Below are 24,904 nucleotides of genomic sequence, written 5' to 3' on the forward strand. Positions count from 1 at the left end.
ACATTTTGATTTCCCCGCGGAGTCGTTACCTCAGCTGTGCACGCAGGACCCAAAACAGCTCTACCCATCTCGCTCTGTTTAACCTAGCCAAGTAACACAGGCATCTGCGCCTCCAGCCATCAGGGGCCCTCTGAGCCCATCAGCCGTTAAGCCCGGCGGCGTTTCTGTTCCCGCCTCCCAGAGTCCCGCGTCTGGGCCGGGAAGCAGCAGCGTGGGGGACAACCGAGCCGCGCAGTCCGCCCTCACGGCTCACACAGCCGCCCCGCCCCCCCGGCCGGCAGCGGGGTATTCCCCAAGCGCAGGCGCACCTCGCGCGGGCGCGGGGCAGAGCGCGCGAAAATCACAAACCGGCGGCGCGAGCCGGGCGGTGCGGTAAGCAGCTGGCGGGGGGGGACGGACCGGGGCCGTGCGGCTGCGCTCGGCGCGGGGGGCTCGGGCCGGCCACCGGCTTTGCCGCGGTGGGGGTGTCCTGTCCCCTGACTGGAAAGGGAGCTACGCTCCGCACCCTTCCCGGCCCGACACCACGCGCAGGGCAGAGGGTCCGCGCATGCGTATTGGCGCACGCGCGGCCCTTGGGGGCTGCCGTGAGGGGTGGGGCGCGGGAGGGCGGGCCCCGCGCCGGACTCGGTGTGGTCGGTGCGAGGCTGGCGGTAAGGGGTTGGTACGAGGCCGGCTGCAGGGCCTCCTGCTGTAATCCGTGCCGCGCTGCGTTGCACATCCTGCGGCCTGCATAGCGCGTCTCCCGCCGCGGGACTTCCGAGCTGTCGCTGCCGCACCTGGGGGGTTGTTAGCGTGGAGATACGCACATAACCGCCGGGGTGGTTATATGAGGTGCTTTGTTGCAGCGCTGGGAAACCAGGGGTATACACCCAAATCTGATTCCAACCTCGTCACATCGCGTTCGCAATTTATACACTAAGAATTTCACAACTAATACATATTCAATATAGGTTACATCATTAATTAATACATATGCATCAAGGATTGCCACATCAGTCTGTTGCGACATCAGCCTCTCCTGCGCTAGGGCAGCCCCTCTCTGGTGGTCGTCCTGGTGAAGTAAGGAGTCTTCCTCGGATGAAGTAAGAAGTCTTCCTCAGCTTGTCCTGTTCACCTTTCTGTTCCTTGGGCATGTCCCAGCCATTATGTGGACGCCAGCATTCTCTTATTTTCACTTGACTACTCCTGGTATGTTCATGAGTTCTGCTTCGGTAGGGTTTTACAATACTCTCCTAAATCTACTCATATACCCTTTTCCATATACGGCTATGTTAGTTTTATTACTGTGGCTACCATTGCAATGTTTAGTTATAGAGTAACTAAGATTCACAATAGCAAAATTTCAACTAGTTCTTAACTTTTCTAATATATAAAAGCCCTTCCACTGATTAACAGATTTTTCAAATATAATTATCTCCTTTATTTCATATGATTATTTGACATATAGTTTTACCCATTACTAACATTTCCCCCCTTTGAAAATAGTATACTCAGCAAGTATTTTCATCCTTTATTCTAAGTTTCTGTTTCCCGATAGGTAGTGCTTGTGGCCATCTTGTTTTGGCCTCCTGACATATTTTACTAATCTGTCTTTTTATCATTTGGTTCATCCTTTCTACTTGCCCACTAGACTGGGGTCTCCAAGGGGTATGTAAATTCCATGATATTCCCAACAATTTACTTATTCCTGTACTATTGTTGCAACAAAGTGTGGACCTCTGTCTGATGATATTCCTAAAGGAACTCCAAACCGTGGAACAATTTCTTTGAGTAACCATTTTACTGTCTCCTTTGCCTTATTGGTGCGGCAGGGAAGGGCTTCCGGCCATCCAGAAAAGGTGTCAACCCCTACCAACAGATATCTGTACCCTTGTACCTTTGGTAATTCCACAGAGTCAACCTGCCAATAATCTCCTGGTTCTGCCCCTATCCTGATCCTTCCCATTTCCACTTGTCTTTTTACCACCGGGTTATTTTTCAAACAAATTTCACATTTTGATCCTACTGATTTTGCCATAGTTAACGTCTGTGTGGAAATTATTCTTCGTCTTAAATAAGTTACCAGTGCTTCTGCATCCCAATGGCATTTCTGATGTTCAGTTTGCAGAATTTTTCGCGCTATTGCTGGGGGTACTATTACTTCCGGGCTATTTGTCGGGCTGTTCGATCTGCCAATGTATTTCCTTCAGATATCTTTGAAATTCCTCCTTGGTGTGCTTTGCAATGCATAACAGCCACCTGTTTAGGTTTTTGCACTGCGATTATTAATTCCAAAATCTCTTTCTGATATTTTATATTAGTTCCCTGTGAAGACAACAGTCCCGGTTCCTTCCATAATGCTCCATGTATATGTATCACACCAAATGCGTATTTTGAATCAGTTCATACATTTACCCTTTTGTCATCACTCAGTTCTGATGCTCTTGTGAGGGCTATCAGCTCCACCCGTTGAGCTGATGTTCCAGGAGGCAATGCTTTTGCTTCAGTTACCTCCTGTTGCGTTGTCACGACGTATCCTGCATACCGTGTCGCATTCTCCACAAAACTGCTTCCATCTGTGAAAAGTTCCCAGTCTGGTTGCTCAAGAGGTACATCTTTCAAGTCTGTCCTGGTTGCATATGTATGTTCGATAACCTCTATACAGTTATGTTCAAGGGTTCCTTCTTCTAGATCAGTTCCTAGAAAAGCTGGATTCAACAAGTTAGTGGTTTTCAAACTCACATCATCTTGTTCTGTTAATATTGCTTGATATTTCATCATTCTGCTAGGGGATAACCCATACCCCCCTTTTGTTCTAAGATGGTTGCTACCATGTGCGGCACAAACACTTCAATGTGTTTTCCCAAAGTCCGTTTTCTGGCCTCCTGTATTAGAACGACAGTTGCTGCTACTGCTCTTAAACATGAGGGCCATCCCGCACTTACCGGGTCTAGTTGTTTTGAAAAGTATCCCACTGGTCTCTTCCAGCTTCCCAGTTTCTGGGTTAATACTCCCAGTGCTAATCTCTGTCTCTCATGGACAAATAACTGAAAGTCCTTTGTCAAGTCTGGGAGTCCCAATGCCGGAGATTTCATTAATGCCTCCTTCAATTTCTTAAAGGCCTCTTTCTGTGGTTTATCCCAGACAAAAGCAGGTGCTTTCTGGGCTTCATACAGGGGTTTAGCAATGAGTCCATAGTCCATTATCCACAATCTGCACCACCCTGCCATGCCCAAAAATGTTCTCAACGCGTGTAGATTCCATGGTTCTGGAATGGCACAGATTGCCTCTATGCGGTTTATTCTCAGTTTTCGCTGTCCTTGCAAAATTTCACATCCCAAGTACAACACAGTTGTGCATGCAATTTGGGCCTTCTCCTTTGAGACCTTATAACCATTCCGGCATAGCTGGTTCAGGATTTCAGTAGTCACTGTTATACATAATGATTCTTGTTCTGTTGCGATAAAAATGTCATCTACATATTGCAATAAGAGATATTGTGACCTTGGTACCTGTATTTTTCCTTGAGTGGTCCATATCTCCAGTTCTTTGGCCAACTGATTCCCCAAAAGAGTTGGACTATTTTTAAATCCCTCTGGAAGTCTGGTCCATGTTAGTTGTGTCTTCCGTCCATTCCGTGGGTTTTCCCATTCAAACGCAAACAGTTTCCTACTACTTTTTTCAAGGGGAATGCAGAAGAAGGCATCTTTTAGATCAGTTACTGTAAACCACTTATATTTTTCCTTCACAGATGTTAACAATGTATAAGGATTTGCTACCACCGGATGGATATCTTTTGTTATTTCATTTATAGCTCTCAGATACTCACCATTTGGTTTCTTTACTGGAAATATCAGTGTATTGTATTCTGATTCACATTCTTCCAAAATCTGATATTTTAAAAATTTCTCAATTGTTTTTATGATTCCATACCTCGCTTCTAGTTTCAATGGGTATTATTTAATTCTTACTGGTCTAGCTCCATCTTTAAGTTCCACCATCACTGGTTGAGCTGTTTTTGATTTCCCTGGAATCTTTGTTTCCCAAACTATTGGTATCACAGCCTGTTCCACCTCTTCTGGGATTCGAGCAATAGGTTTGTCTTTAAGAACCAAAATTTGTCCTGCTTTTGATTCGGGAATTTGCATTATTAATTCACCATTTTCAAAAATGATTGTTGCATCTAATTTAGCTAGTAAGTCCCATCCCAAAAGGGAAATAAGGCATTCAGGCACATATAAAAATTCATGTGTTAATTCCTTTCCTCTGAATCAGAAGTCTAGGGGCTGCAAGAATGGCCGTACTTCTTCCTTCCCTGTGGCTCGTACAACTGTCGTTGTCTTCTTTCCTAATCTTCCATGTAAGTCATTTAAAACCGAATAGGTGGCCCCTGTATCTACTAGAAACTTTACTTCTTTATTTCCCAATTGAATTTTTACAAGGGGCTCCTCGTTTCCCACCCTGCCTAGTGAGCTTTGATTATCATACTCTCCCAATACCATCACCTTAGCTACCTCCGATCCTGCGAAAGGATTCCTGGGGGGCATAAATTGTCCTCCCCTCAATGGACATTCATTTTTCCAATGTCCCTCTTGTTTGCAATTTGCACATTGATTATATCCTAACCTTTCTGCATTCATTCCGGTCCTAGGATTATAAAATCCTCTTCCCCGGCCCCTTCCTCTAGGATTAGAGAGACTTTGTTCTCTTCCCTGTATCACTGCCAGTAAATTTTGTTGCTGTCTCCTCTCTTTTTCCTGATTATTATACACTTTCCAAGCCACCTCTAACAATCTATCCAAATTTCACAGGTCTGCTCCCTCCAGCTTCTGCAGCTTTTTCCTAATATCATCTTGGGACTGTCCTAAGAAAATTAAAGCCAATTGAGCTCTAGCCTGTTCAGTTTCTACATCCAAATCCATATACTTCTTTGCAGTCTCTTTAAGCCTTTCTAAAAAGGTAGATGGTGATTCCATCTTTTCCTGCCTAACGTTATATAATTTTGACCAACTTATTGTTTTGGGCATAGCATTCCGTACCCCAGTGATTACCCAGTCTTGGTACCTTCGTAAATTCCTCATTCCCTCTGGTGAGTTATAATCCCACATTGGATCTTCCATTGGAAAGTTCTGATCTACATTTCCCATGACCAGCCCCTGTCTGATATCCTCCCGAACCCTTTCCCTAGCAGTTCGCAATACCATTTCCTTCTCTGTTGAATCCATAAGAGTATCTAAAAGTACTCGGATGTCATCCCAGTCTGGATTCTGGGTTTTCATAATCATTTTCATTACTCAAGCTACTTTATCAGGGTTTTCTCTATATGTCCCTGCCAACTGCTTCCAGATAACCAAATGCCCCGGGGAAAAGGGTATTTTAACGTATATCGGTCCTTCCATTCCTACTCCCTATCTTAAAGGTGCAAGCATTGCGTTGGGTGCCTGAATCTATATCTTTCCTTCCCGTCCTCCCCTCCGGCAAGTTCGGTGTGAGACTGAGGTAACGGGGAGATCTGCCTTCCGGCCCTCCTTACATTCATAGTCACTCTCACTTCCACTATCGCTGTCATCCTCCCCCCTTTCTCCACTTGTTACCAGCAGGGCTGATGGAGCTGTTGCTAAATCAAGATTTTCGTCATCCCTTTTGATGCTGCAAACTATTTTCTAAGGCAAGACATCCAATACACCTTTTTCCAGCAGCGCACCCCTTACATTGCTCATTTGCACTTGTTTTAACAACCATAAGTCCACAAGATTTCTGCCGCTCTTCATTATTTCTTAAAGTAAAGAAGAGGTCCACATATGGTACTTTATCCCATTTTCCTTCCCTTTTGCAAAACATTAATTGCAATATAGTGTTGTATTGTAAAGTTCCATTCTCAGGCCATTTTTCTTGATCTTCCAATTCAAACTATGTCCACCAAACATTACAATAATCAATCAGCTTATTTTTCCCCATGCGTTGCCCAAATCCCTTCTCTTTCCCGTGGCTTAAAAGGCAGCCTAAAGGGGATGATTTGGGAATAGAAGGCATTTGGTAAATACAAAAATTCCTAAAGGACAAGCTCCTTTACACTGCTTATATTACAGCACTTTTACCCACGCTGTTCCTGCAGCGTAAAACCAATACCAAACCAAATTTTTGCCGAACCCGCAGGACTTTCATCACTGTCTAATGGACGGCGCCTAGGCTTACCCCGGGAGCTCCCTGCCCAACCAAGCGCAGCTTTCGCCGCGTCTAACAGGCAGGCTTCACCAGACCAGACTTCACCAAACCGAATGCAGCTTTCGCCACATCTAACAGGCAGGCTTTATCAGAAGTCAGTACAGCATACGTTATCAAGAATCGGTACCGTAACCAAATTAGGAAAGCACCTTCTTACCGTGTCAGAGGCCCGTCGTGAGCAGCGGAGGTCGGTTGCGGTTGATGGCTCCCCAGGAAGCTCTCGGTGCCGGCTGGAGCAGGATCAAGACGCGATCCGCCTCAGCAGTGCCTGCGAGGTCCCATCTGGGTCGCCAAAATGTTAGCATGGAGATATACACATAACCACTGGGATGGTTATATGAGGTGCTTTATTGCAGTGCTGGGAAACCAGGGGCACGTGCCCAAATCTGGCTTCAACCCTGTCACATCGCACTCGCAATTTATACACTAAGAATTTTGTAGCTAATACATATTCAACACAGATTACATCATTGACTAATACATACGCATCAAGGATTGCCACATCAGTCTATTACGACATCAGCCTCTTCTGCGCTAGCGCAGCCCCCTTCTGGTGGTAGTCCTGATGAAGTAAGGAGTCTTCCTCAGCTTGTCCTGTTCACCTTTCTGTTCCTTGGAGATGTCCCAACCATTATGTGGACGCCAGCATTCTCTTATTTTCACTTGACTACTCCTGATATGTTCGTGAGTTCTGCTTCGGTAGAGTTTTACAATACTCCCCTAAATCCACCCATATACCCTTTCCCTTTTATGGCTATGTTAATTTTATTACTGTGGTTACCATTGCAATGTTTAGTTGTAGAGTAACTAAGATTCACAATGGCAAAATTTCAACTAGTTCTTAACTTTTCTAATATATAAAAATCCTTCCACTGATTAACAGATTTTTCGAATATAATTATCTCCTTTATTTCATATGATTATTTGACATATAATTTTACCCATTACTAACAGGGTTGTCCCTTGGTGTTTCACGCCTTGGTGCCGCTGTGCCTCTTCTTGCCTTAACGGGGGAAGTAGTTGTGTTGTATTTCCTCAAACAAGGTTTAGTGAGAGTGGTTTTGCTGTGGGGGGGAAGGGGGATTGGGACTAGGTGATGTTCAAAGTCCCATTACAAACCAAACCATTCTGTTACTCCGTGAATGCTGTTTAGGATGTGAGTTGTCAAAGGTAGGAATGCCTTGTGATGAAGGAGTGCGCTTGGGGCTGCATGCACGTCCCAGTACTTGGCCAGTATTGTCTGGTACTGAAAACTTTTGAAAAGAGAAGGACTTAAACATTGCTGCCTGCATCTTGATGTTCCCCTTTGTTCTAGTGGGAACTGAGTGGTAAAATGTCATTCTGTGGCACATGTACAACTACAACAGTGCAACTACAATACATGGATAACTTCCTAAATGGTTCACAGAGGGATGTAGTGAGAAGTGTACAGGTTTGTTGCTGATTTATGAGATGTACTGACTTTTGCACTGTGCAGTCTCGCATTTGCAGACATCTGCTCCAGTGGAGGAGCTCCAGTACAGTATGCTTTCACAGAATACTGTCAGTATGCTGGCCTTTTTTATTTGCAGTAGAGGTTGGGGAAGACCAATGCCTTAAAAGTATTGGGAGAAGCTGCCATTTTTATTCCTGGTTTTTGTTTAAGAATGTTGGTAATTAAAGCATTTCTTTCCACTTCTCCAAAATTTTCCAAGTCACCACATATCGAAGAATGTCTAAAAATGTGGTAGTTGTTGCTTTTCTATCACAGTGAAGAATTCTTTATACAAAATTTATGGGGCATAACATTCTAGTGATGGGTCGCTGAAAAATCTTCGAGATTAATTTGGGATTTTAATTTTTTTTTTTTCCAGTGTGTAATTTTAAGGATCTGGAGCTTCTCCCTCCCAGTTCAAACTTTTGTGAATCTTTTTTTTTTGTAAAATGAAAGCTTTCTTGTCTGTGGCCATTAAACCAAGCAACATTCCAGTTTTCTTTTTCTGAATTGTGTGGATTATTTGCTGTGGTTTTGTGTTCATCTTGCCATTGCTCAAGGTTCAAAAATCGTGTTGTAAGAATTCATCATCACGTGATATTTGTAGCAGAAATTGATATATTTATCAAGGTGTATTGTGAGCTACTGACAAGTCGGTGAAAGTCTCGAGTCTGTAGTTTTGGCGTTGCTGGAAAGAGCCCTCTTACTCGTCGGCCGTGTTTCCTCTGTGTTACAGCCTCGCTCCCCGGCTCTATGTGGATGTTTGTTCACTACTGCCATCTCTTGGGAAGAAGCAGGCTTGCTGGACGTTCATAGTGGTTCTCTAGTGGTTGGTTTGTAAAGAGAATACAAACGAGGATGTATTTGCCCCTTGGTGGAGACTTGCCTTTAGAGAACTTGGCAGTGGGATAGTATGAGTCACGAACCGATCCTGAAGGTTAACTTTTCTCTTGTAGGCGTTGATCAAGTTTTTATAATCATTTACCTGCTTTTTGTCTTAGTTTCCTGGGGAAATGAAATCTGTATGATTCCGCATCCCCATGTCTTTGGCTACTAAAGAATTGAGCTTGTTAGTCAATTTTAAGTTCGAAAGCAGGATAAAGGTTTGCAAACAATTTGTTCCATGTTTTGTTTGTCAGTGGTCCTCACTCAGCACTTGCATCTGGGTCTACTGGATGGTGAAATTAACCACAGGCTAATACAGAGTATCATGGGTGAAAGTGTAATGAGGAATACCAGTGGGAGCTGGGGTTTTAAGGATGGTGTTATAGGGAGTTAAAGCAACAAAGGGTGCCTATTTTATGGTACTAGACAGAGCTGTTCTCCTGTTAATGGAGTAGCCTTGTGCACTCAGTGTACTTTTAAACCAGAACTGCTTTTCTTTCTTTTTCCCTAAGCCATACATTTCAGTATACGACTTCCAATTGTGAAGGTGCTGGTTTTGACAAAGATGTCTTTCAAAAGGGGTGAAGGATCCTGTAAAGGGTGAAGGATGGGTCAAACAAGTTTTCCCTGCAACAGTAATACAGAAAATGTTAAGAGTCCTTTGATACACATTGAATCAATTCTCACGTTTACAGGAAAGTAAATATATTGTATGACATTAATCACAAATAAAAATTTTCAGTCTTTGATTTATGTTTTTTTTTTTAATACAGTGTATTTTATGCCAACCCATCTAAAAAGGCACAAAAGTATACCAGATCTTTTTGCATGTATAAATAGTACAACAGCTCTCAAAAATCAAGTCAAATCTTGAATTAAACAATTTACCTTTCACTAAGAAGGTAACCAACTGAACTGTCTGGTTAATGTTATAAATTACTGAAATTAATATTAGCATTGCTAAAATGAAGACAATGATAATTCTCTGAAAACTTCTGAAACCACTTTAGGACCACATAGTTAATCTACTTTCTAAGTTACAGGAATGTAGAACATGTTAAATATTTTCTCCTTGCTGTGGGCCACTAACTCTGCAGATAATTGCAAAAGTATTTAAAATTAGTAAAACTTAGTAATGCATTTTACTATAGAAATAATATGATTTTAGGTGGCTAGGATAAATGTTGTGAGATGATTTGGAGCTGAATGCTATATCCCTAATACAAAAATACTCCATTCCTATTAATAATTAATTAAACATAATAATAAATCATAAAGACAACTCTATTAATTTAAATCTTTTGAATTTGGGAATTTTTAGTTACAGGTTATTTAACACCTTTTCAAGAGTGCTTTTACTGTATGTAATGGTAAAGGATGGACTCGGCAGATTTAAGGTGTTCGCAAGAGGTTTCTGCTGTTATTCTTTTTAACTGTCAGCCTTGCATATAGTTATGGGGTTCTGATGTAGCACTTCTGTGTGCATTTTTAACTTTTATTAGAAATTCTGTAGGCAAGGAATGCTATGAGGTTTATTTTCATAAGCTTACTAGTAATGAATTATACAGGTATCATCGGACACAATTTAAAGACTGGTGACTTGCTCAGATGTGATGTGCATAGCAGCAGTTACGGTACTGTGGTGAAATAAAGTCCGTGACACTATAGCAGCAGAAAGAATTTCGTAAATCTTTGAGAGGAATAAATACTTTTTACTAGCAAATGGAGCAAATCTGATGTTGTCAGACATGTATTTTAGTTTGATAAAAAAAAAATACAGTGTACTACTAAACTTTAAAATTAGAGCAGTAGCAATGAGTCTTCTGTAGAGGTGAAGTAGAACAGGCCCTGGAAACTTTAGTTACTTCTTTCGTATCGTGTGAAATGTGTCAGAAGTGAGAATCAGAGTCAGTCTCGTGTTTACTGGAGCCAAATTGCAAGGCTGTCCTTCCTGCCTACTAGCAGATTCACTGAACATGTTTATTTTATGAATCTTGATTAACTATGTGCCAGTATTTAAATATTCCAAACAGTGACTGTAATAAAGTATCATAATGTACAACTAAATTGACATATATGAGTGTCCAAGGAGAGGAGACTAAGAGACATACCACTAGCTAATACTTCTGTGTTGTACATTTAAAGTTCTCATCTATCATTAAATGACCCAAATTCATAAGGAACTCCCTTCCCATAGAATACCAGAACTATATAGCTTTAATTTAATGATGAGGGTGGTATTACTAAACTGTGAGTTTTTCATGAACAGAAGTGACAGAAATCTTACTTGCAAGTCACAGGATCCACTACTTGCACATTAAAAAGCCCATGCCCATAGAATATCCAGGAATAACTGAGAGCTTCCCAAACAAATGCCTCATGGCTTTGATTATCAGTGCCTTGTCTCCAGTCTAAATGCCCACATAGCTAATTGCTGCAGTATGAGTCTGACTGACTGAATCACTGAAAGTCTCTGCTCTAGATGTTTATGAGGAAACATATCTCTTCTTGTTTGCAAAGAATGAATAGCCTGATTTAATGCCTGTGAATAGCATGAAACCTTGTCAATGGACTCCAGGGACAAGGTAGTGTGTTAAAATAATGTATAACAAAAAGATGTAGATGTTGATGTGGATGTCATGAGGTTATTTTTATTCTGAAGAAGAATGCATTTTTCCTTTTCTGTCAGGTGTACTTAGTGCCATAACTACATCTTTATTCAGAAGGTTTTATTCTGAGGTGTGAGTGGTCAGGGAGGGAGGTGAGAGAAGTAGGAAACTCTTTGGTAAGGTTGATTGTTGTGTTTGCTTGGTGGTTGATTTTTATTTTGCTTTGATTTTGTTTTGTTGCTTTTTTTCATGCCAAAGAGAAATGCATTCTTTCGTTTGCAAACTTGCCTTCATTGTACGTGGACTATGTGAATGCTTTTCACAGACTTTCAGTAGCTTCAACTGATGTTAGGATGAATATGTGTAATTTTTACTTAGGTGTATTATGCTGTCACTGGAGTTCCTATGGAAGTAAGTACATATAATAAAAACAGGAAAGCAAATACTTTGTGTGGTTGTTTTGTTTTTTGTTTTTTTTTTTGTTTGTTTGTTTGTTTGTTTTAGTTTTTTTTTTTTTTTGTGGAATATTGCCCTTTACTGTTGCATAAACAATTGCGTCATGCTTGAGGAGCCTAGGTTGAATAATAGATTATCTTTGAGGAAGTCCTTGAGAAGCAGTGGTGTCTAATGTGCTAGAACCTAGGAGATTTCTGTCTTTTATCTCCTTCTGTCATTTGTTTCCTCAGTGACTTTGGACAAGTCATTTTCTGTTTGCGCTTCAGTTTCCTTATGCATATGTAGAAATGCTTTAACTTTGTATAAATGAAGAATTTCAGTGAAAGGTATGTGCTTCATCACTACAGTAAATATTAGAGATGTTTGGAGAAAAGGAGTTCACTTAGTATAAACAAGACAACTCTATGTACTGTATACAATTGATATTGTATACTGGATATCAATACTGTAGGCGCTTTTTTAACTGATGTTTGAATACTTGTGATAATGAGTTTGGGTCATGTGTCTTTTCTTATATCTGTGTAAGTCAGGGGTAAAGCCTGAATTTGAGAAAGTTGCATGGCCCTTTCAGAAGCACAGTTGTCAGAAATATGAGGCCCTTTAGTGATAAGTTGAATTTAATTGAAGAAAGAACAGCTAGTCATACTTCTCTATGTCTAAATAGATGGTGTCTCTTGCTGCCCACCCAATCTCTCAAGCCCTGCCCCCCACCTTTTTTCTTTCTTTTTTTTTTTTTTTTAATGGTGAAACAAATGTGAATATTTTCAGACCATCCTCCCCATTTGCAGAATGTCCTTTAATCTATAGGTCATATAGGTAAAACTTTGAATTAATCCTGTAAGTTTTTTTCAGAGGAACTCAATTTTAAGGAAATAATTTTTTCTGTATTCCATTCAAACGCTATATAGATACAAGCTAATTGTGGAAAAGGCTCAATGATAAGGGAAGCTTGGATGATTGGTTTGGTTTATGAACATAACAGACTAGACTAGACGAGGGCTATTTGGTTGAAAGGGACCTCAATGATTATTGAGACCAACTGCCTGACCAGTTTAGGGCGGACCAAGTTAAAGCATGGTATTAAAGGCATTATCCACTGATACCGAGAGGCTCGGGGCATTGACCACTTCTCTAGGAAGTCTGTTCTGATGTTTGACTACGCTTTTGGTAAAGAAATGCTTCCTAGTGTGCCTTCTGAACCTCCCCGGTGCAGCTTTGAACCACTGTTTCATGTCCTGTCACGGAATCCAGGGAGATTCAGCAGCTTTGAACCACTGTTTCATGTCCTATCACTGAATCCAGGGAGAAGAGATCAGCAGCTCCTTCTCCATGTCCCCTCCTTAGGAAGCTGCAGAGAGCCATGAGGTCGCCCTTCAGCCTCCTTCTCTCCAGCCTAGGTAAACTCAGAGCCCTCGGCCGTTCCTCACAGAACACAGCTCCACCTCTGTCACTAGCTTTGCTGCTTCCCTCTGGATGCAGTCAAGGACCTTCACATCCTACTTAGACTGTGGGGACCAGCACTGCACAGAGTGCTCAAGGTGAGGCTGCACCAACACTTGAGTGCAGCAGTTAATCACCTCTTTTGACCAGCTGGTGATGCTGTGTTTGATGCACCCCAGGATGCGGTTTGCCCTCCTGGCTGCCGGGGCACGTGGCTGACATGCATTGAGCCTGCTGTCAGTTAGCATCCCCAGACCAGGTTTTTCCTGAAGTGGTGTTCAGTAGAGAAGAGGTTGAACAAAACCTTTTAGGCATCTGAAGTTACAGTCAAAATGTCTCATAGTGGATTTAAGCTAGAGGAAATAGTGGTAGCCGTATGGAAAAGTTTAACTGAGAAGTACAGTTTGTATTTTCTACAAAAATTACTCTCTGCCTGAGCAGTTATACTTCATTCATTGGCTTATATGCAGCAAAGTGAGAACATAATATTTGCCAGAAGATGGTAATGAAAACTTCATAGTCAAGATACTGGTAATGAAAACTACATAGTCAAGATGTATTAGCTGTCAAATTGGGGATAGGAGAAGGGGTACAAACAATAAATTACATCTAATAAAAGTTTTCCATTATTGCTAAAAGGTCTAACTTTTCTGGTGTAGTGACTTGGTGAGCTCTTACGTGGATAAGTTTTTCAGTGTTTTGAATGCACTATGCGAAATACAGGCTCCACTGAGATGAATGAAAATTTTGCCACTGAAGTAAACAGAATCAGGATTTCATTCCTTTTCTTGTAACCTGTAAAAGAACGTGTAATTATGTAGTGTTTAGAGTACTGATACTGGAGGCCCATGCACAACTGATATGTGATGTTACTAGCCATAGTGAAGCTAAACTGCTGTTAGCAATGACTGCCTTTTTTGCAAAGTGATGTAAAGATAAGTTACTCCTGTTTTTTTTTTGTTACAAGATGTTCTGCAGAAGCAGTTTTGCCTCCTGTAGTTCGGAGGCTGAATCAGACCTAATGGCTCTGCAGAATTGCATTTATCCTTTGTTACCGTTGCCTTCTTAGTTGCATTTCTCTTTGTGTGGCCTTTATTGCAGCTGTTGTCACAGAAGTCAGCTGGAAATGAACTGGGCTGAGTGAAAAGTCTCTGTCCAGCAAACTAAATCCAAGAATACTTTAACATTTATCTGCAGTTGAGCTATCCCAAAACATCTTTATCCCTCTAGCACTTATGAGAGATTGCCACATTACAGTGACCTTTTACCAAAGTAATCTTGGAAGGTTTGCTATTTAGCTTATGCCAGACAAAATATTTAAGTTTTTGCCTTACTGCAGAAATAAATTGAAAGGGAGATATGCTTCACCACCATCCCCCTGCCCCCGTTTCAAGAAAACTGTGAAGGTGTGTACTTGTTTGTGCTTCTGTTCACCATGCCTAGTATGTAATTTCTAGATTCTCCTGTATTTTGTGATATACTGTTGTCACCTTTTTGTGGTAGATCCCTGTGTACTGATGGGGGATAAACAGTTCAGATGTGGAAGAAGAAGCAAGGAGTTAAAGGCTGAGCGGGAAGCCCTCTGTTTTTTTCAAGTGTGGCTTTTGTTTTGGAAGGCCATGTTGATCTGTTTAACATCAGTGTGCACCGGTCAAATCTGGGATTTCCTTTATTGCCTTGAAACAAATTTCAATTTTGTACATATTTTGCCTAATGGTATGGACAGCTTTATGTGGGCCTTGCTGGATTTTGATCTGGATAGTCCTGACATTGAAATTCTTTTAAATAATGATGTCATGTAGTTTGTTAATTTGTCGAATTGCGTAGAGCTTTCTCTCAGAGATAACAAAGAGGCTTTACTTCATTGTCGGTTTCTCTCAGCTTAAATTTAACTTAAAAATTTAAAATACTGGTGATGTTTGGGTCTTAGTATCTTGGTTGGCACCTTTCCTGCATGAGCAGCTTCCAGTGGCTTTTGATCAGACTTTGTATTCAGTTTGTGCTTAAAAACCTGGTAATACATTCTGTGGGATGGTAATTCCATCTTTTATATATGGAAGTGATAATTAATTGCCTCGTTGTCCTAATAAGATTCATTAAGGAAAGGTAAAAAATAACATCTGTAAAATTCAGTGATATCTCTCCACAATGCCTTATTTCACATCTTTCACTGTTCCCTTGGGCAAAAGATAAGAGTAGATGGATGTGCTGAGATAATATTTTTTTCTTTCCCCTTAAAGAGGGTTTTATTCTTAGCCTCTTGAAATGGGAAAGTCAGAGGAACGTTCTGCTGCTGCAAGACAAGTCTGCCATTAGAACCAGAAAGTTTTAATTTTTTTTTTGTGTGTGTGAAATGGTTATTGTTATCAGGGAAGTCTAATAAATAGTATTTTTTTGGTCATGGAGCTTATGGCCTGATGAATAGGAAAAAGAAGGCTTTTTTATGATCATATAGTCCTTTTGGGAGAGAGAGGGAGATGTAATGTTTTCAGAGTGTTCTAGGAGGGGACATCTTTTGTGAATCCTGGCAATGCATGCTTCCTCAGGGCATTGATTCTTCTCCAGTTCTTCAGGGCAGCAGAGCGCAACTGGAAACATCATTTTGCTGTTTGCAATTTTACACAGATTGAACCTGTGCTAGAGATTTAATGCACCTGTTGTCCGCATAAGTAGTTCTCTTAGTGACCACAGTCCCTTAAAGATTAAAATTGGGCTCTTTTTACAGTGAGATCTGATAATGTAATTCAGAAGACAGATCTGACAACTGTTAAAATACTAATTATCAGGGTAAATAGAGGAAACAAATACAGAGGAGTAAAACAGATGAGTTAAATCATCTTTGTTGAGAATTGTTGATCTAAGTGTTGAATTATAAGGATTGAATTATCTGCTTGACAGCTGTTTAGTTTACCAGATTTTGCATTTTGCTAAGCCAGTGTTGGTTCCTTTCTTTTGGCAAATCTTTGTTCTTTAGTTTTACTTCCAGAAGAAGATATATTTGCATGCAATTTGTTTTAATTTGGAAAGTCTGCATGTAGACAGGAAGTTTTCTATGAGTGGTTTGATCTTTCTGTAAAATAACTGTGGATGTAGGCACAAAGAGGATTAGGAAAACTTGCTTCTAACTGAAAAATTAATAAAAAGTCAACACTGGATGTGAGCACAGAATCAAGGTGGAAATTTTCTCTAGATTATTCTTGACTGCTGGACTGCCAGTGAATGCTAATTAGACTCAATGCCAACCCATAAACTACCCTGTAAAGCTAATTTCTCAGCAAGTAACAGTCTGAAAAACAAGATGACATTAATAAATAATAAATATTTTTAATTTTTCCTAGGATTTGCTGCTCTTGGGCCTTTCTGCAGTTTCTAAAATATTATTCACTTTTCTCCAAATTTATTTTTGGGGGCTAGTGCTGGGTTTTCTTTAAAATAGGAAATAAATCACCTTTCATCTTGCTGCCTAATTTATTTTGCATTACAGTTTTGGTCTTGGCAAGTAAAATCAGAGCTGTCAAGGTAAAGATGAAAAATATGCTTGTGGCATATTGTATGTTTCAGTTGTGGGAACAAGGTGAAAGAACATAATAGACATTTGAGGTAGAGAAAGAATAAATGAGAAAATAGTATCTATGTTCTGGATAACAGCTACTTTTTTTTTATTTTGACATAACCCCAAAATATCATCCATTAGATAGTAACTTTGTGATACGATTATCGTTGTCTTTGAAACATAGAAACAGTTAATAGTCTAACAGTTAATAGTCTAAGTAGTTAATAGTCTTCTGCTCTATTAGTGTATCAACCATGATCTATCATAATCAAGTTAAGAGTGATTAAGGAGTCAAAATCATCAGATATACTTTTGTTTATAAAATATACTCAAGTGCTTACCTAATATCTAGTCTCCTAATTCTTAGTCTCCTAATATGTTAGAGTAATAAAGGTGCACAAAAAGACTGTTCTACTGCTTTTGTAAGTGTTAACAACCCTAAAAATAATTTGGAATTTGGAATGTATGCTTATGTGTTGTGTTAGCTCAATGGTGACCTGTTCTGCTTGGGGCCTTTGGACCCTGATGTCATATTAGTATTTTAACTGTTTTCTTGTTTTGTTTTTTCCTTGCAAGCTGTGGTTGCTGATGGGCAAGATTTGAAAGAGAGATGGAGTAATGGAAAGTAAAGTGTTTGTTTGGAGTGTGTAGCAACTTATTACTGGTTCAAGAAGTACACAAATGAGAACTTTATGCCTTGAATGCAAGTTTTTGTCACATTCATTTGCAATGCTGTGACATAAGGCAATATTGTACCTTAATGGTGTCTCAAAGTTCCTTCTACTTGAAATGATTTTATTTATTTAAAAATAAGAGCTGAATTTACAAGATTAAAGTCAAACTAAGTAATAAAAGTTTAATAGTAATTTTTGGCAGTCTATTAAAGCCAGATGTGGGGGACATTGAAAGCTATGAACATTTGTTACTGAATTTTCTATGATTGACAGAAATTCTTTCTGAGGAGGTATGTTTTGACATATTCCCTTTTTATTATATCTGAGTCCCAAGTTTCAGAATTCGTAATAGTGAGGAAGTTGCCTTTTTCTTTCTTTTTTCCTGTTTTTATGATTTAATTTAAAAATATTTCTACAGTTCTAGAGGAAAAAGAAAAAAAAGGGATTCTGTTATTGTACTAATCAACATGCTGAATGCACAAATGCTTCATTTTCAGACTGTAGGTAAGAGTTGTGCAGAGTTTCAAAAAACTTTGTTGGTGTGTATTCCACCCATGGAAATAGTTCACTGTCACAGAGGAACAGTAGTATATCAGACATGTCCTACCTAACGTGGAAGACTGTGACGGTGTGGTACTTGCATGTGTGCGTCTTCAAGAGGGTGTAGCCGCAGCTCTAGCAGGAGCTCTGTTGAATACCCTGGTATCCTGTAGGGCGTTGCCTCAGGATCTGGTAACAAAAGTAACTAACGTGTTACATTTCAGACACTAATCCAGGTAGCTCACTTGATAGAATAAAACTAATCCATTGTTAGAAATGTTGCCTTCAGCTTGTGAAAGATGCAGCAAGTACACTCATGCCTGAGCTGTGCAGGGTTCCCTGGGCTTGAAAGTGCAAGACCAGGAGGGTTTGACTGGAGATTTTGAGAACGGAGGACTTGATTGTTTCATCCCCTTCTTCCTAGAAGTGAAAGATATTTTAAGGCAATTCACAGTAAATCCAACTTCTGCATTTCTCAGTGTTGTGGAGTAAATAGTCATAAGTTAAGAAGGAGGTTTTGATTTTTGGCAGCTGAAGTAAAAGGAGTCCCAGCTAATTGAAGAGAGTGGAAACGAGCCAGAAGAATAATTCAGGAATATACTTGACAGTATGACAAGCAAGTTATTTATCAAGTTTTTGTTATCTGTAATTTCTGTAGGTCTTTTAACATGTTTTGTACCTTACTGGGGTCTGGATGTTTAAATTACGTTTAATTAATAGTTTTATATTTCTCTTGTTAATAAGCTATATATTCTGTGACAGTTTTTGAGATGAAATCTGTATGTCAGGTTTGGTGTGTTATATTTTCTTTTTAATACATTCAATATTTTTACTGGGTGCTCTTCAGTAATGTTGAGATGAAGACAAGACTAAACAATATTAATAAAATTGCTCTTTTCAGGATTAGATGCTATAGTTAAATACTAACTTTCATTAGAGGCTTCTCAAGAAAGCAAACATGTAAGTTCAGCTTGAAAGTTATGCTGTTGCAAAATAGAACAGGTGCTTGGCATAATTCTTTTTTTCTGGTTTTGTCTTAGTATGGCATAGGTAATGTGATGCAGCAAAATATTAGAGCATATTAATGTACTGGTCAAGGATGAATCAAAGCACATACTAAAATGCTAAACAAGGCCAATGGGCTGTATGAACAATGCAGCAATTCTTGGAAATGTAAATGTTACTTTATACTCTTGTGTAGATCTCAGGATAAGTTTTCTAAGAATGTGAATTGATTGTATCCCAAAACAGATAATAACAATATTTTTAGCACTTAAAGAATTTTCTTTGTGATGATAATTTTCTGAAAACTACGTTCAGTTCTTAATAGTTGCTGTAAGGGCTTCTGCTACTACCATTGAATTGGCGAGAATAGTTACATAAAGCTTCACAGAAGTGCTCAACCATTTCTCCTCCTCAAAAAAAAGAGTGCAGACAAAAATTCTTGTTTCATGTAACTCTTCATGATTTAGTTCCTTTTTTTTTTCAGTGTATATGTAGGAGTATATTACAGATATGCACTGCAGATTTCCTGTTCTCTTAGTCATAAGGATCACTTGCTCCTTATTTCTGATATTAGTATATTTTGAGCATTTTCAGAAAATTGATTGCACAGAAACGTACATTTATTTGTCCCTTAATCCACTTTAGAAATGGGACATAGAATTGATTCCTCCATTTTTGCCTGTAAACTTATCCATGAATGAGCATTTGACAGCAGCTAGAATTTCTAAACTGCTTTAGAAACAGAACTCTGGTTTTGTTTCAGCAGCAAATGATGGGAAAGGAGCAAGTTTAGGATTGATCCTTCTGAAGATGGCCTCTGAGCTCTAGAGTGTATAGTTTTTTTTTAGTGCAAGTTATTTGCTTAGGCTTTCATACAACAAGACAACTGTGGAAAATGTAATGCATTTCAGGTGAGGATTTTAAATAGCACTGCACACAGAACTACTTTGTTTCTTGGTGAAGGAAAACCAGGTTTATGTGACTAGAACAAGTCTGTTGGTGGAACACTACTTTGCTCATATCCAAGATACTCAGAACAGGTATTTTAAGGGAATTAACAATCAGAAACTGCAATAAATGAACATTTGCAGCTAGCAGCATATAGAATATCTATACCTTTAAAGATTTCCTTCATCCTACTATTTGTGCTGATGTCCTTCCTTTTGACTTTGTTTGTTTGTAGTTAAAAAATAATGTATATGAATCTTTTGACAGTTTTTCTGCAAGGCAAAGGCTCTGGACCAGCTAAGGAGTTGCTAAGGACTCTCTCTGAATCAGCAATCCAGTTTATTTCATTGCGTCCTGAGTTCAGCAGGACAGAGTTATTTTTCTTCCCAGTAGCTGGTGCCATGCTGTGTTTTGGCTTTAATCTGAGAACAATGCTGATAAGACACTGGTGTTTTCGTTGTTGCTCAGTAGCTCTTATCCTGAGCAAGGGCTTTTCAGTCTCTCATGCTCTGCCAATAAGGAGGGGCACAATTAGCCAGGAGAAAGCAGAGACAGGACACCTGACCCAAACTAGCTAAAGGGGTATTCCATACCACAGCACATCATGCCCAGTATATAAACTGTTCTTACCTCAACCTGTGGGTTTTATCAGTTCTCTTCCACCCAGGGAGGGGGAAAGAAGGGTGGTGAGCTGGTGGCTGCGTGCTGCTCAGTTACCGGCTGGGTACAAACCACTACAAGCTGTAATTAAGAAGGGAGGCAAAGTACCTTTCTTGTGGAGCTGGAATTTCAGACATATGGAAAAAGACAGCCTTACCTGGTGGTGGCTGTGCCATTCTGCATACTGTAATACTAGCTTACAGGTAGGTACTTGGTATAGGAGACAAGGTCCTTGACTTCCTTACCTGAGATTCTCTGTTGATACCTAATCAGTTCATGTGACTGGCCCCAGAATGCTGGAGTGCTTGTGGTTCTCCCTCTTTCCCACTCTTTTTTTTTTTTCCCCTTAAACTTTTTGGAGCCATTTTGTTAGGGTGCTTGTTTTTCAGTTATTTGGGAGGATCAGTCTTGCCTGGGAACATCAAACAGGCTCATTACATATTTTAATAAATAATGTAAATTCAGATCCTGGTTTTAATTTGTTCTTCATCATGCTCCTGTGATGATAAGAGTGTTTGATGGCTAATTGCTGCATTAGTGCCTATGTCCCTTCAGGAAGCTATGGCGATGAAGTCTTGTGGCCTCCTCACAGAAGACCAACAAGATCTTGGCACTCCATTAAGAGTTCTGCTGACAGCAGTAGTTGCAGGTAGAAAGAGGAGTGTAATAGAGAACAAAAGCAGTGGCTTTGCTTACACTACTTTGAACACATTTAGTACAAATATGCATTGAACTCTGGCAAGCCAACAGCTTTACCTTTACTTGCTTACTTCCTTTTTTCTTTTTTTTTTTTCCTAGACAGGATCCAAAGCCAAATAATGGCTGTGATTCATTATGTGGAATATATTTATTTATTACTTGTAGAAATTAAACAAGTTTATTAACAATCTTTAGATTTTTATCTGGCTCAGATTAGCATGCTATGTAAGTGATGTGATTGTAAAGGTTAGCTGTATAAAGATAGCTTGATTTACAGGCCTGCTGCTGAGGTTCAGTTTTGTTTTTTTTTGGTCTGTAGCTTACAAAGATAAATATTCATTGATTTCTGTGGCATCTATGAGTGTCTGAATTGTCTTCAAGTGGGCAACAGTTCATTTCTAAATACTGCCACCACATTTGTGTTAATTGACAGTTGTCTTTAAAGTCTTGACAGAAAGAAGAGTGAATGGCTGCAAGAGTTTGTTTGCTCTTTCAGTCTATGAGGTGCTTCTTTCAGAGAGATTTAAAGGAGGCTGTAGTGCCTGGTGTGCTATTTTCTGTCCTTCTGCCAACGAAAAATGTAATGGCAAAGCAGAAGAAAAATGTGTTGTGGGTGTTGGGTTTGGGTTTTGTTTTTTTTTTTTTTTTGTATTTTACTCTTGCAGTTTGTCCAGAATTTAATATTCTGGCTTGGCAATAACGCTCATCTCTCAAAGTTTTAACAGCAAAGTGTGCCATTGGGTATAGATTATATATGGTACAGCTTTTATTCAGAACTGAGTTATATGAAAAACTGCATGTGGTCATATTTTTTTCTTCTCCTTTGCATAATAATACAAATTAAAAAAGAGCTGAAATACTAGATATAGGTTTCTTGAAGGAGAATACTCTTTTTGTACTTAAAACTAATGATCAATTACAAATGTAGAAATTACTAGCAAAGGTCCCCTGACTCCCTTTGTTTTGGTTGTGCCTTATTTTAATTCTTTCATTTACCTGAAATTGGACATTTTCAGTTTTATATCATGCAAAGCATGCTAAATAAATGCACACTTACATTATTCTAATATGCTTTGAGTGAAATACTGGTGACGACAAATTCAGGTAATAAAAGCCTGAGACACAGCTGGGTGGTACTTTCTCAGGTAATTTACTTATTACTGTGACCCCTTTGCTACTTTGTCACAATGGGGTTATTATTTTACCCTCTTACTACTACAAAGAAAATTGTCACCCTTATGAGATGTAAACACAGACACCCGTCATACCTCCCTTTCACATGTGAACGCAAAAAATGTTAGCAGAAATCCTTCCTCCCGTTTTCAGTGTCAGGACTGCCTGATGCAGAGTTACAGTCTTTTTTTTAGGATTGTGGGATGGCCGAGGACACTCCAGTGACCAAACTGAACTTTGAATATTGGTTGGATAAAGCTGTTGAATGGGGTCAAGCCACCACGCTGGAATCCCAGAAGGATGTGTGCCTTCATCTGCCCCAGCTCCAGAAGTTCCTACATGAGATTTATGAAACTTTGAAACATATGGTAAGTGACTCTAAAAGGAAGAGTGACCTGTCTTGAAGACACCCTCAGAAACAATCTGCACCGTGTTTTGACAAAACCAGAAGCTAACAGTAGCAAAGAGGTTTGTGTTGTTGACCTAACGTATTGCTGGATCAGAGAGGCAAATTGGGGCAACAGTCACAGGTAATGGAAACAGGAGTGTGCTTCCTGTTGCCCTGATTTATTGTGAAAGGCGCTTTTTCTTCTTGATTGGTTGTTGTCACGTGAGATTTCCTAGCCAATGCTCTAGCCTCTTTAAAGAGCCCTTTAAAAATAAACAAGAAGTTGATTCTGGTTGTCAGGTCATAAATTAGATTATTTAAAGGCCTTAACATGCAAAACTGTAACTGATCCTTTAAATCTTAGAGAGTCTGTTGACATGTTAACCCCAGTGTTGTGGCACACATAGTGAATTCTAGCAGAATGGTCAGATCTTTGGCATATGCTACTGACTGTTCTGTTTAGCAGTTTAATTATTGTCTGCACTCTAGTGAGTGCTTTTTAAAAAACAAATTTAGTTTTTTATATGTTTAGTTGTGTTTATGTTTTTCTGATAATGGCTTTTTCAGTATAATTATTTTAAGAAATAATGTATTATGGCATAAAGATGACTTCTTATGGAAGTATTTATTTTTAAATATTCTTTTTATCTGAAGACTGCAGAGTTATTATAATTTTCTGAACTGAATTTAACTTTTAAATAAAGTTTTTTTGGGGAGTGGTGTTTCTTCCTGCTTTTTTATATGTCTTTTTCTTAAGAGGGAGGTAAAAGAAAAAAAAAAAAGTTGCTACTTCAAGTAATCGGAGGCTTAGCCTGAAATGGACCTTGTGAATATGGCCCCAGAAAGTCTAGGGCTAGCCCCAAATGTGAGACAAATATAAGGAATTTATTGCAGCAGCAGGAGATGGTTATCGTTCCTGCTACTTGCATGTTATCTCAGAACAGCACCATTTTTAAAAGCCTTCATTTATTAGATAGTAAAGCTGCAAAAATGGAAAAATAAGACTGATTGCAGAGGATTGTATATAAAATACATTGTCTACTACTTTCATAGTGAAGCTGGTTTCTATTTGGTTAAAAGTTAAATGGCAGTTTGTTACTGGCTGGTTAGTCATTACGTAAGTTAAAGAAAACAAGCAAAAGTAACAGAAAGACACTTAGTTTCATCCATAGTAGCTGTTAATTTCTTCAGAAACTGTGAGGCAGTATATAAAGCAGTGAGGATGAACACAGATATAGTTCAGTTGTGCTTTTATTACCATGAAATGTTGCTTACTAATACTGTTTTCTGATTGCTGGATGTGAGGCAAATGAGATTTTCTAGCATAATTAAATATTAGGTGAGGAAATTACCTACTTAAGATTTAATTTATTTGACTTATGACATTATAGCAAATTTCAGGAAGTTCTGCTTTTATTACATATCTGCAGGTGTTCTGCTTCCAGAACATTACACAGCAAAACCATTGTGATTGTAATTTACAACAATCTGTATCATTAAGTTCTCCTAACCTACTTTTGATGTTCAGTGTATTTATTATCTTTTTGTTTGTTTTTTTGTTTTAACAGGATGCAATTGTAGCAATCCAGCAGTTCCCTTTAATTGGCCAGCTTTTAGGAAGGCTCTGTTGGAATCCTTCTGTTATAGGTTATGGTAAGAACATGTAATGATATTTCTGCATCGGTTCCGTAAACTTTACAGGAATTAGGAAAATATGACTTGTTACATACTTTGACTTTTCCACAAAAGCAGAACAATCTTTTTTACTGAAGTGAATTTTGGAGATTAAAAGATTAGCCAAATTATTTAAAATATGTGGCATTGTGAAATCTTAAATTTACTTTGGGAGCTAATTAATTTAATTGATTAGTTAGAGAATCTTTACTTGGAAGCAGTAGATTTTAAACCCAGTGAGTGTTTCTGTGCATCATGATTTATGTTTTTCTTATTTTTTTGACATATTAATTACATTTTTGTTAGGTACTCAATATGCATAAAATCAAGTGTTCCAGATTACTTTTGAAAGAAATTTCTTGCAGTTACACATCAGAATATTTTATTATATATACTAATATAAAAGAATTATTTTTTCTGATACTTGGTTTGTTTTTGCATTGGTATGGAGTTCTACTAACTTAGGGGTGTGTTTGGATTTATTGAGTTTATTCTGAATGTGTGTTTTCTTCGTCTTGTGAA

General features: G+C 39.1%; 1 protein-coding gene across 2 annotated transcripts in view; it reads left to right on the forward strand.

Annotated features, from left to right (window-relative positions):
- The first annotated feature begins 347 nt into the window (after nt 1–347).
- FANCC (FA complementation group C) overlaps nt 348–24,904 on the forward strand; it is a 94,843-nt gene continuing 70,286 nt past the window's right edge. Inside the window, exons 1-3 of one of the 2 annotated variants that reach the window (XM_062640101.1) lie at nt 348–372; nt 22,515–22,688; nt 24,277–24,361. In XM_062640101.1, the coding sequence (XP_062496085.1) occupies nt 22,524–22,688; nt 24,277–24,361 (250 nt within the window). In that variant the 5' untranslated portion in view covers nt 348–372; nt 22,515–22,523. Of the gene's footprint in view, nt 373–19,610; nt 19,752–22,514; nt 22,689–24,276; nt 24,362–24,904 lie in introns of those variants that run through there. The other variant, XM_062640096.1, reaches the window with a different exon arrangement.

The sequence above is a fragment of the Pezoporus occidentalis genome, unplaced genomic scaffold, assembly GCF_034315485.1.
Source record: "Pezoporus occidentalis ecotype Australia unplaced genomic scaffold, CSIRO_AGI_Poc_V1 ctg117, whole genome shotgun sequence".
In the NCBI taxonomy this organism is placed as follows: Eukaryota; Metazoa; Chordata; class Aves; order Psittaciformes; family Psittacidae; genus Pezoporus; species Pezoporus occidentalis.